The sequence below is a fragment of the Copadichromis virginalis genome, linkage group LG3 (assembly GCF_057382275.1).
Source record: "Copadichromis virginalis isolate Kocher_CV1m ecotype Utaka linkage group LG3, C_Virginalis_male_GT1.1, whole genome shotgun sequence".
In the NCBI taxonomy this organism is placed as follows: Eukaryota; Metazoa; Chordata; class Actinopteri; order Cichliformes; family Cichlidae; genus Copadichromis; species Copadichromis virginalis.
The window spans coordinates 18,538,010-18,550,677 of record NC_140620.1 but is presented as its reverse complement, the minus strand read 5'-3'; the positions used below and the strand labels follow the sequence as shown (position 1 = coordinate 18,550,677).

Sequence of the window (12,668 nt, the reverse complement as noted above, 5' to 3'; positions counted from 1 at the left end):
AATTAGATTGGCATACATTAATGTATTTTAGTTTTTTTACTTATGTTTCAGCACAACTTCATGCCCAGCTAATTTAAGGAACTTGGAAAGAAAAGCGTCTGAACTTCTTTAAGTTTCTTGGAGACATTTCACCTCTCATCCGAGAAAGTCCCAGATTGAAGCCCTATCAGAGTGTCCCCAAACTTTGGTAAAGGCAGAGGATGACTGCAATCTTTACCTAAACCATATTAGGAAACAGATCCAGGTCAATGCCTCAGCCTCTGTATCACCTCTCTTTTGAGAGATTTACCATGTTTGCTACATTGTTGAGCTTTATGTCACTCATTTTACAGCATCCAGTTTGGGTTAGTTGAGATCTAGGACAGATGATATACGAATCATTTTGGGATGTTTTAAGGGTGAAATGTGCTGCAGGATCATTGAAACATTAATATTGTTTTCCCAGTTATAGCAAGTTCAAATTTATCTAAAAAAAACAAACAAAACTGTTGATCAAAGTTCAGTTACCTAACACACTGGGACAAAACATGTTTCAACATATTTGCTCAAATTGACCCGCACTTAAAATAAACAGCACACTGAATATGATAAACACAAAGTGGCTGCACTCAAATCTGCTGCACTTTCTGCTTAATGGGAATCCATTCTATCTGTGATAAGTATGGTTTATGTTAAAGCAACGGCTGGTCATAAAATCTCAACAGGCCTTTGAAGGCTGATGGGTAAAAAGAGGATGTTTCATGCCTTATATGACATTCCTCTTCCTGCATACAAAGATTCCTATGAGTGCCACATACTCTACTCTACTCTACTTTGCTAGACCCTCCCCTGCACAGTTCCCGCTGGTTTCCTCTTTGTGGAGCAAAGTGGGCGATAAACAAATGAGAGAAAATCCGATCAGCTGATCACTGATCAGTTTCATGATTTAACTAGAAAGCGAAAATTTCTGAAGAAATTTTAAGTGTGCCTATGCCGCCGCTAATCAGTATAGTTTGCCATTCAAACGGCTACAGAGAGCAAAACTCACCGGAGCAGCCATTCTCCACCATGAACTATGGTAAAACCAAACACCGCTCGCGCCTCACAGATGACAGCTTACAGTTTTGTGTAAAGATGAGGTGACTTCGTACAGCCCCAATTTGTAGACGCTGTGCGCAGAGGTTCATAAGCAGACCCGACAATGTTTGCATGAACACACTTTGAAGCATTACGTTATGGACCACTTTTCACACATAGTTGCTGTACCCACACAGCCGGCTGTAGCTTTTCATCTCACAGCCCGACACATACAAAAAAAAAAAAAAAAGCAGAGAGAGCACAGACTTTACACCTGAGAGGCGTGATTGCAGATATCGCTGAGGTGGGTCCACCTCCCCTGCAGCGGCACTGCAGACCACGCCCTGCCACACACATCAAACACGTAAAATAAATATTTATGCACTTTTCATTCACTTTTTGTTTTTTGTTATTTTTACACAGTGTTCTGAATGATTAACAATGGTCTACAGCCAATCTTGTGTATTATTATACAAACTTTGGTTGTAAGATTCAGATAACTATTTAATAAAAGCTAAATATTTTATATGAGAGTAAGAAAGAAAAGTATATCTTTGTCTCATACTCTCATCAGACAATACATGAACCTCTCAATAAACAAAATATTTGCTCGGCTTAAATGACAAACCGCTATTTTACACAGTGGAACACTTATTTTTAAACAAAACCAATGCAGTTCGCCACTGACAGTGCTTACCTTTGCACATCACAGTAAACACTGAACCAAGATGGCGCCCACGCGAACGAGAAATCTGAACTACGGTGTCCTGCAGAGGACAAATGGTCAAAATTGCTAAAATTTACAACATATATGCAGCTCAACAGCGACACCTTGTGACTTATTCCAGTCACTACCTTACATATACATAACGTCTTACCTGACATTCAGTTCACCGGACACTCATACTGAATCACCAGCCCATATAAATGAAAAATAAGTCCAGCAGCCAACCAAGGGTCATCACGAAAGACTAGGGGTGACACGACAGCGTGAGCGGGCCTGGGTGTCAGCCAGCCCAGCCTGGGTGTCAGCCAGCCCAGCCTGGGTGTCAGCCAAGCCGCGCTAGCCAGCTAGCCGCCATGCGGCGGTGAAACGAGAGCGTGAGCCGGCCTGGGTATCAGTCAGCCCGGCCTAGGTGTCAGCCAAGCCGCCCTAGCCAGCTAGCTGCCATGCGGCGCTAGCAGTAACATCGTGAGAGATATGGGACTTCTTGATAAAATATGGGACTTCTTGATAAAACGAGCAGATATTTGAAGTTTACACCCCTACATTCTCGCCTGAAAATAGGGGAGGCTGTCATAAAGTTCAAAATCAGTAACTTAGCGCGCACAGCTGTATAGAAACTCCGTCGTGCTAGCTAGCACGCAGTACAGTTATTGTAACTGTCAGCACAACGAAAATAAACTACACCTAAACTCGGTTTATATCTGACCCAAATAGAGTGCAGTTAATAACGTCTTACCTGAAATTCAGTTCACCAGCCGCCTGCTTCTCCTGCATTGGGTTTCCCTTATCCACGATTGAGCTCCGCGTTAGCGACCACTGGTCGATCGGTGTTTCTTTCCCCGCATAGGAGGGGAAGAGACATATACCGGTGGCTAACGCGGAGCTAGCTAGCCACCGGTATATGAACAACTCAGTTATTTTTTCCACATCGACCAGCATCATCGGCCCATATAAACGAAAAATAAGTCCAGCTAAGACAAAGATTGTTTGCGGAGCGATCGGGGGTGAAAGGAGTTAGAGACGCCTCACTGAAAGCCAAGCCTGGGTGCTTTTGAGCGAAGCGGCGCTAGCTAGCCGGCTAGCCGGCCGGCCAAACTAGCTAGCCGGCTAGCAGCAACATCGTGAGAAATCTGTTGCTAATATGGGATGTTTTGACAAAACGAGCAGATATTTGACGTTTACACACCTACATTCTCACCTGAAAACCGGTCGATCGGCGGCCGCCTCACATGTTTCTTTCCCCACATATGAGGGGAAAGAGACACATACCGGTGGCTAGCTAGCTCCGCGTTAGCCACCACCAAACAACTCAGTTAGTTTTTCCTCATCGACCAGCATCATCGGCCCATATAAACGAAAAATAAGTCCAGTGTGAAACAGTCGCTTGGCGAGCGATCGGGTGGTTTAGCGAGTGTCAGCCTCTTAAGTTTAAGACAAGCCCGGCTGCTTTTTAAGCGACGCGGCGCTAGCTACCCAGCTAGCGTCAGTACACAGGAACTACTTCCGGTAGTTATACAAAATAAAAGCGTCCACAGGGACACAGCGGCCGCCTCGCATTACTCCCGACATACCACTAGAGTGAGCCAGCACACCACAAATGAAGTTTTCTTGTTCTCCATTCATTTCAATGGGAAAAAACTTGCATTAAAATATTCATATTTAAAAAACTATAGAAGTAATAAACACCAAAAGTCATAGCAACTCATTCCAGCTCCAGCCGCACACAATGATATATCATATGTGAACCTTGTCTCAAAACTGTGGGGCGAGTTAAGGTCCAAAATTTCAGGCGGAAAAAGAATAATAATAACTAGAAAGCGAAAATTTCTGAAGAAATTTTAAGTGTGCCTATGCTACTGCCAATGAGTGTAGTTTGCTTTTAATGTGGTGCAATAAGTGCAGGTTGCCATTTATAACAATAGGGGGGAGCAATATGCAACATGAGCATAGTTTGCTATTTATACCACAAGAGGGAGGGAAATTGAATACAGCTGATTTTCAAGTTAAAGAAAAGTAAGCTGTATTGTGATCTCTGCTATATGCAGTGCAGCATACAGAGATGAGAGAAAGATGCTCCAGTTACACCATTACAAAAGAAGTTAATCGATATAAAATAAATTATGTTTAAGTCTGAGGTGTTCAAGAGAAGTTACAATTTAGATTTTACAGTTTTGAGTCGTTTAAAGTGAACAGTTTAACAGATTGTAAACCAAAGTAAGTTTTCTTGGTAGAAAAAAAAAAGCCCATTAAGCGGTATTCAATTTGTATTTCAAAGGTATTTTAATGTGAAAAGGGGAAATTATGCAAATTATGAAATTTCCCCTTGTGGGACTAATAAAGGTATCTTATTGTATTCAAACTATATTTTGTACAAATACCATTTACAATAATGTATTCCATTTAAACATGATATTTAGATTGTGGTAAACAGCAAAGCAATATAAAATAAGGAAAAAGGAAACCATTCAAGTAACTTTATATTATGAACCGAAGAGTAAGGAAAAGTATAAATGAAAAGCATACAAGCATTAATGTATATAGATAAACCCAACAATCATATGACCCCCTATGAGCAAGCACTTTGGCGACAGTGGGAAGGAAAAACTCCCTTTTGACAGGAAGAAACCTCCGGCAGAACCAGGCTCAGGGAGGGGCAGCCATCTGCCGCGACCGGTTGGGGTGAGATGCAAACAAATCAAAAACTGTCCACAGAGCTACAGGGGGCACACTGGGATCGCAACAGCAGCCATAGAGGGAGACAGATTAGGATGTTCTTTCCAGTACTGAAGTAGGTCGCTTTTCTTATGTGTGCGTTTTTCTCTGAGAGGTAGGTCTCCACTTTAGTTTCTTCTCATGAGGCATTCACGGATACTTCTGGATAAGGGTCATTTGGAAGCAAGAGGTTGGCTGACTTTGCAAAAACAGCTAGAAAACAGATAAAAGCAAAACACAATTTAAAACAAAACAAGAGACATCACAAAGCGCAGGTTTCAGTTAGCGAACTGGCAAGTCATGATGATCTAATAAATATTTGCAAAAATAAATGTAACTTTAGAACTAAATTACCCAAAACTAAATTAAAAAGGAAGTAAAAGAGAGAAATTTGTTTAATACTGGTGTCTTTTGATTAAGTAAGTTGCCATGTGAGGTAAAACCACACGTGGCTGTAATTTGGTGGCCTGTATATAGTTCCAATCAAAGCGTATAGTTGGCTTAAATGGGTTTAATACTGGTGTCTTTTGATCACTTGACTGTATATAAACCTGTTGAACAAAAGGTGCATTTTAATTTCACTATACCTGCCCATCCTTGTAGCTGGTTTCTAGAAGAGTGGCACAGTTTCAACATCAGTGTAGAGCTTCTCCACTGCCTTCACTGGACAGAACACATCTGAGGAGTTATGAATGAATGGATGAGATTATAGTTTGTTTCAAACACTATCAATACCAAATGTTACAATATAAAGAAAGAAACAAAAAAAATACAAATGACCTGTTATGGCAGGGATCCCATCAGGTGCAGTTGCAGTCTTTCTGTTCACGTTTCTGGTCAGCTCTTCAATGGATGACAGCACATCAGCAGTCTTATCTATGAGCTCCCACTGGTGAGCTGTCAGTGTTGCTGGTAGAGCGTGCTCAGTCGCAAAGACATGAAGATCACGTTTTTGTTGCAGTAGGCTTCGCACCACGTAGAGGCTGGTGTTCTGTTGTGTCTGCGTATAAGAGAACATGATTGACTTTATTTTTCAACAAATTCGGTTCAGAGTGTATAGGAATTAATAAAATAGAAGTACATTAAAGAACAAAGGGGATACAACAAAATTCTTGCTTTCATAATGCTAACATGTAACCATATGTCTTTAACATTTAATGGTAATGTAACTGTCCACTATAAATCCTTAATGGAGGAAGACGTTTTTTAAAATTTACCTTGCTGCCTGGAGGACATAAGGAGGTGGGTCTATTCTCCGTTACCAAGGACAACCTGGCTGGTGCTGTCTGCCAACCCAGGAAAAACAGTATATAATGTTAAGACATTAAGTGACCTGACACATTAATTTCACTCTAAAATGCAATGCATGGCATGAACTGGTATGCCAGTTGGGTAACAGATCGTTTTTCTAGTGGACGTGTGTCTGAAATCTGATGAGAGGTTATGTACAGTTAGTCAAAATTATAAAACCTACTAACAGATTTGAAACAGAATGGAATATTTGATACTGAACAGTAGTGGTTACTAAACTTACAGAGCAATAAAAAAGAAAATCCCTATAGAAGACATTAAGTGACCTGACACATTCATTTCATTTAAATGCTCTGCATACCATGCACTGTTATGCCAGTTGTGTGACATTATAACAAACAATCCTAAACTGTATGGGTAGGTGTTCTTAACTGTCTCAAACGTGTTTCGAAAACTGTTCAACTGTCTGTGATCACTACTATAGCTTCTTTACCTGGTCAGATGGAAAACTACTGACTGCCTCATCTTGGTTGTGGCCAGTGAGCATTGGGACAGCAGGATCGACCAGGTCAAGTGGTTTCCAGCGCTTCTTTTGTGCCTGGGATCTTTTATTTTTTCTCGGCATCTGGTAGAATGTCAGCAGAAAAACAGAATATTAATTGTTGGCATTTCAAGCATGTGATCAGACCCAGCTTTCATTTTAAGTCAAGCATAATAACCAGGTAGCTGCATTGGTAGCCAAAAGACTTTACAATGAAGTAAATCGACAAACAGTAAATGAATCAAAAATTCTGATGTATACCAGCAATTTTTTATTTTAACCCTCTGATACACAAGATAACTACAAGAACCAAAAAATAATAATAAATCTCTCTTTTCTTTAAATAGACATATTGATAGTGTCACTGCCCGGTCTTAAGGCTTTGTTAAGTAAAGTTCCATAACAGTTTGTATATTGTAATTGGGAAAGTGATTACCTTGAAAGTTGGGAGGCAGATTTGTTGACCACGACAACTACTCCATTTTGGTGTACAGTAATTGGGAAAGTAATTACCTTGCAAAGCTGGGAGGCAGTGTTGTTGCTGGGGCGCTGGTAGAATGCCAGCAGCAAGCAAACCCAGATGTTCACAGCTCCTACTTAACACCTTAAACTTTCCAAACAAATCTTACAAGAACATTTGGCAAAGTGATTGGCTTGCACACCTAGGAGACAGTCTTGTTGCCCACAACAGTTTTGTTATAGAGTAATTGGAAAATTGGGTACCTTGCAAGGCTTACAGGCAGTCTCGTAGCTGGGAGGCGGTCTTGTTGCTGGGGCTCTGGCAAAATGCCAGCAGCAAGCAGACCCAGATGGTCACAGCTCCTACTTAACACCTTAAACTTTGCAAACAAATCTCACAAGAACAATAGAAGTACATTAAAGAATGTTACAAGAGGACTCACCTGTACTTCTTGTTGTAGATGCTGATATCCATATTTAGGTCCATCTGTATGACTTTTAGGCGAGAGTAGGCCAATAGGGAGTGACACTTGGCAAGTCCATATCCCTCATACCCTTGCAGTCATTTTGTGTTAGTGAATAACACAATAAATGGGGTTATGATAACTGTGATATGTATTCAGAACACCTGATTGGAGGCAGGCGTATGGCTGTGATATGTAAATGTGATCAATCAATGTGTGTTTTTCGGTAGTTACAGCAGTAATCAGTTGTGCATATCCTCTTGACTGCAACAGTTCTTGGATGGGTTTTTTTCCTCTGCTCATAAGGTCCTCATTGAAGTCTCCACAAACAATAATTGGTTGGTGATTCATCATTTCCAACGAGTCCAAAAGACATTGCATTTGTGGTAAAAACCTCACATGGCTGTAATTTGGTGGCCTGTATACAGTTGCTATCAAAGCTGTGACTGGCGATTCAACCTTGACAACAACAAATTCAAGGTCAGTCACATTTTGCAGGTATTTTCGGGACTCTGCTGTAAGAATTGTGTTGTAGTAAATTGCAACTCCACCGCCATTTACCTTTGCCATGTCTGTATGATTTGTGTAAGAGACGTGTCTGTTGCGTGTGGCCATGTTGTATTGTTCCAGCTGGAAGCGGGGAGAAACCGATGATCCAGACAAGTGTGTTTCTGTTATACATAAAACATCAGCAAGGCTGAGTTCATGGTGGCATCTCATGTCCTCCATGTGAGTTGGGAGACCTTGTGCATTATGATGGATAATTGTCAACGTGGGGACTGTGGGATCTACTGATTTTAAGAATTGCAACAGTGGTCTTGCATTCTCAAATGATGCATGTCTCATATTTTTGAGTGCATCTGTGATGGCAGGATCAGCATAGATTTTCTTTTCATCAAAGTCTGTGATGTACAGTCCTTTAAGTGAGGTTGTGCGGCTGAGTGCAACATAGGCCATTCCAGGTTCAAAAACACGCTTCAAGCATACTACTGCTGATTCCATTGTCATGCCTTGTACTTTGTGAGCTGTACATGCAAAGGCCAACTTCATTGGAAATTGCCTGCGAACCACTCCTTTTTTACTTGTGCATTCTTCACATTTCTCAATATACACAAGATTGTCTGAGGATCCTTGTATTTTTCTGCGAAATTTTTGCCCAGAATTTTCATTGTCCAGCGTGAGTCCAATGAGATTCACAGTTTTTGGTCCATCCTGTGTGGCTGTCACAATGTTCGTGATTGTTCCAAATGTCCCATTAACAAGCCCATCTTCAACATCCAAATTTCTGATAATCATAACACGCACTCCAGGTGCAGCTTGTATGTTATCAGGTAAATCTCCTTTGTTGCCTTTCATCATTTCTGCCAGGAGGACCATGTCACCCGTTCGTGGGTCTTTTCTGTAGTCTTCTGCCTGAATATTTATGATATCAGAATGAAGAGCAGTTACAGTTGCTGAATTGTGTTTGTCGACCTCTTTGTTTGTAGCATAAATGTGTAATACATTAGATGGACAGTCTTTTATGTCATGGATAGCCTGTGTGAGCAAGGCTTTGTCATCGGCTTCAAGAGAATCTGTTTTTTGCTTCACTCTTATCCTGTTCAGAACTTCAGCAAAAGAATGATCATCTTTCTGTCGCATGATTTCTGTCAGGTTGACCATGTGGAAATAGTCTTTCCAGAGATCAAGGACATTGTCCTCATACACACAGAGTGGTTTGGCTTTTCCAAGGGGTGGCAGCTGGTAAAAGTCTCCTACTGCAAGGATAGACATCCCACCAAAAGGTTTCTTGTTTCCTTTGATCTGCTGAAGTCTCCAGTGGATGTAGGCAAAAAGGTCTTTAGAAACCATAGATATCTCATCAATGATCAGAATCTCTGCATTTGAAAGTGAAGCTCTCACTTCATCCAGTGCATTCCCCAGTCCCTGATGAGGCGGTTTTAAAGATCTTGGCAGCTTTAGCAGAGAGTGCAGTGTTTTCCCAGATATGTTAAAAGCTGCAGTGCCAGTAAATGCAGTCAGCAGTACTGCAGGGTAGGACATGTCTGCTTGGTCTCGGAATCTGGGGAGTTGGTGCAAAATCTTTGTTGCCTCCTCATATATGCACTTGATAACATGTGATTTTCCACAGCCAGCTCCTCCAGAGACAAAATAAAAGAACTGCTCAGGACAGTGACCCCACACAAGTTTGAAACACCACTCACGCACTGCGTAGAATATGGATGCTTGGGTTTCATTCAGACTTTGGTACATTTTTCTGACAAAGTCTGGGCTCAGCTTTGGTGCTATGATTGCTGGCATGGTTCCACTGCTGCTACCACTGACTTGGTAGTCAGGAACAATGTCCATTTCATTTTCGCCAGTGTCATGTCTGGATTGTCGTTGGGCCACACACTCTAAACGATCTACTTCAACCTCAGGTGCAAAGGTGTTCCATGCATTGATAAGTGGGCCTTGTTGTTCAATCTGTTCCAGTGCCCTTTCCATTGTTTTGCCATGGCCTTCATATCGCTTTTTGTTAAAGGTAACAATTGGCCGTACTGCATAACCATGTTTTCGTCCACTTTTGTAGAACTGCTCGGATGTGGGGTATTCTGTGTTTTTAAGGTCATCATTTGATCGATGTGGATAATAAAGTTTTAGCAGTCTGCTATAAAACTTTTCTGGTTGTTTCTTTTCTGAGAACCGAGGATATCTGATTATTGCAGGTTTCCCTTTTGTTCTTTTTTGAATATAACCCATGTTATTCAAAAGACGGATGGCATTTTTGGACTCTGTTTGACGGCCGTAGAGAATCCTGTACTCTGAAGCAAATTCACCCAAACACATTCTTTCAAAGTCAGGTGTTCTGGGTCTGTTTGCATATTTTTCTGGCAATCCGGACATCCACACATTTTCATCATCTGGTGCCATGCTCTGCAACCTGCTCATCGGGAGACTCATTTTCAGGGCATCATCATCAGTCTGTATGAAGACCACACTGCGTGAACACTTTTTTAGTGGCAGGCTGCATGTCCTTGCCACGGATTCTTGGGCACTGACTTCTCTGTGTTTAGCATATGCCTGCATTATCTGTTTCATTTCATCTCTTTCATTGACACTGGACTTTTTTACTTCCTGGATGACTCCATTAAGAAATTGTGTCATCTCAAATTCGGGTTTAGAGACATAAGACATCATGTACATCAGGCAGCTGTAGTCATCAATGACATATTGGATGTCCATGTTGGCATTCCAGGCCCTCAGCAGATCTGCATTGTATGCATTCACCCAGCAGTCATTAGGTTCACGCTTTAAGAGGATGACATGACTATTGGTTAAATTGAAGACACAATCCAAGTATTGTTCATAAGTTAATTTGCATTTGTGAAGCAGCTCAGACAAGTCTTCAAACGAGGAATTTGGGTCGCAGAGCAAATCTCTCAATGGCTGGAGTTTTTCTTTGGCCTCTTTCATTTTTTTTGCGAGAGCCATTCGTCTGTTCTTTTGCTTTTCATTTGTGCCTTTCTCCTTACTTGTGCTATGCTGCTTATCATTGTGATCATCATCATCATCTGGGCTTGGGAAAGTGATCATTGTTTGATCTACGGGTAGTTTGGGGAAGCCAAACCTACATGACACATTACCTTTTTTACAGGATCTGGAGTGATTTCTGCTGTGGACTTGAACCTCAGACACAATTTTGTGAAGTTCAGGATCGGCATTTTGGTCAGGCATCTTACATGTTATGTACTTGTCAATAAATTTGTACACGTGGTCTTCAAGGTCGCTTCCAAATTCAGGTGCATCTTTGACCCAAACCAGTAAATGGATATGAGGGCTACCTCTGGCCTGAAACTCCACTCGATAAAAGTAATCTTCTACTTCACCGATGGGCTGTGCTGGGGACAGGATCAGTGTTGTCATTAGTGCATCGACTCTTTTTTCAAACAATCGCATCACAGTCACAGGGTTGCTTCGGAGAATTTCACACTTTGTGTTCCAGTCAAGTTGTGAAAAATCCACCTGTTCACCTTGTTGAGTTTTTATGACCTCAACAACCTCAGGCCATCTCATTTCAGCAGCTGAAAATGTCAGGAAAAAAGTTGGCTTTCCTAACTGTCTGACCATAGCATGTAGGTCTTTCAGTGCCTTCTCCCAATAGGCTGGAGTACCTCTCAGAGGTTTCATGAAGCGTGTTGCGTCTTTGTTATTTATCAGTTTCTCCACTTCGTCTTTATTTTGAAGCATTCTGTTAGAAATTTTACGCCCATCCTTGGTGATTGCCTTTCCTTTGCGCAATTGGATGGACATGCTGTTTGTAGCCATGTGTGTTTCTGTTACAAACTGTGCAAAGAATAGGTAGCTTTGGTCAGTTGCAAACCGTGTGTCTGCAGAGAACAGCCGTGTATTAAAATACATGCTTGGGTAAAGTTTCACTTGTCTGGCTTCATCTAATGTGTTCTGTCCAGTTGGGAACTGGACAGGAAAGGCCATGGCTTCAAGTTTAGGAACAGAGAAGAAGCCAACAGGTCTATTTCCTTGCGCGGGTGCAATGCTAAATATTCCTTCACCATATGATAAAATGTCCTGTGCTATATCTGGTGGTTGCATACAGGTGTCTAGAACAAGACCAGGTCGAAGTTCTTCCTTTTCTTTCTCCATATCTTGTAAGGGCTGTTCATTTGACTGTTCAGGCTCCATTAGTTGGTTTACATCATGACATGGCTCAAGCAGTCCAGCTGTTGTATCCTCAGTGGTTCTTCTTTCTGGTACAATTTGCTGGTCGAAGTTTCTGGGCAGTGCATCTTGAATATCTGCATCAGCAGTGTCATGTTCCGTCTCGATTATCTGATTACTTGTGGGATCAGCAAAAGTAGCTTCATCATCAATAGATACATCTTTGTATTCTGAATGCATCTCTTTTAGCTTTGATAATCCTGCTAACACGTTCTTCATGTTTACAGTGTAGAAGTGTTGGTAACCTTTGAATCTGATGTGTCTCTTCAGCTGTACCTGCAGGAGCTGGGCTTCACTGTTAGGTCTGGGAAGACAGTTTACTGTGGTTTCCACATCCAATGGTACACAAACAACAGCCCCATGTACGGCTCTTTGCTGTCCTTTTGGTAATGCAATGATTTTTGCAAACGGGAGAATTTTAGCAGTCAGTTGTCGTTCTAGTACATTTAATCGACTCAGTTCAATTGGAATGGTTGCTAGTGCTAAATTGTTTGCTACTGCGACGGATGGCATCTTGCCTCTTTGTAGGTGGTTGTCACAGTTGTAGCAAATCCACTCTTCCATTCTTTGTTTTGGGAAAGTACAATTAGCTGAGCATTCCCTGTCACAAACATGGACAAATTTTCCTGTCAAGCAAGTGGCAACAATGTTACTATTAGTAACATACTTTGATCTTTTGCAATGTTTAACTTGATTAGGAAACAGAGTTCTGTGGCACACTGTACAGACATGGGTGGGT

General features: G+C 41.5%; 2 protein-coding genes across 2 annotated transcripts in view; one reads left to right on the top strand and one right to left on the bottom strand.

The window, feature by feature from the left end:
* LOC146713181 (uncharacterized) overlaps nucleotides 1-12,668 on the top strand; it is a 229,722-nt gene that overhangs the window by 156,201 nt on the left and 60,853 nt on the right. The window lies entirely within an intron of this gene.
* LOC146713185 (uncharacterized) lies at nucleotides 7,308-12,236 on the bottom strand. Its single transcript, XM_085452262.1, has 2 exons — nucleotides 7,772-12,236; nucleotides 7,308-7,669 (listed from the first exon to the last, which is right to left on the bottom strand). The coding sequence occupies exons 1-2, from the start codon at nucleotides 12,146-12,148 to the stop codon at nucleotides 7,319-7,321; spliced, it is 4,728 nt and encodes a 1,575-aa protein (XP_085308388.1). The 5' UTR covers nucleotides 12,149-12,236; the 3' UTR covers nucleotides 7,308-7,318.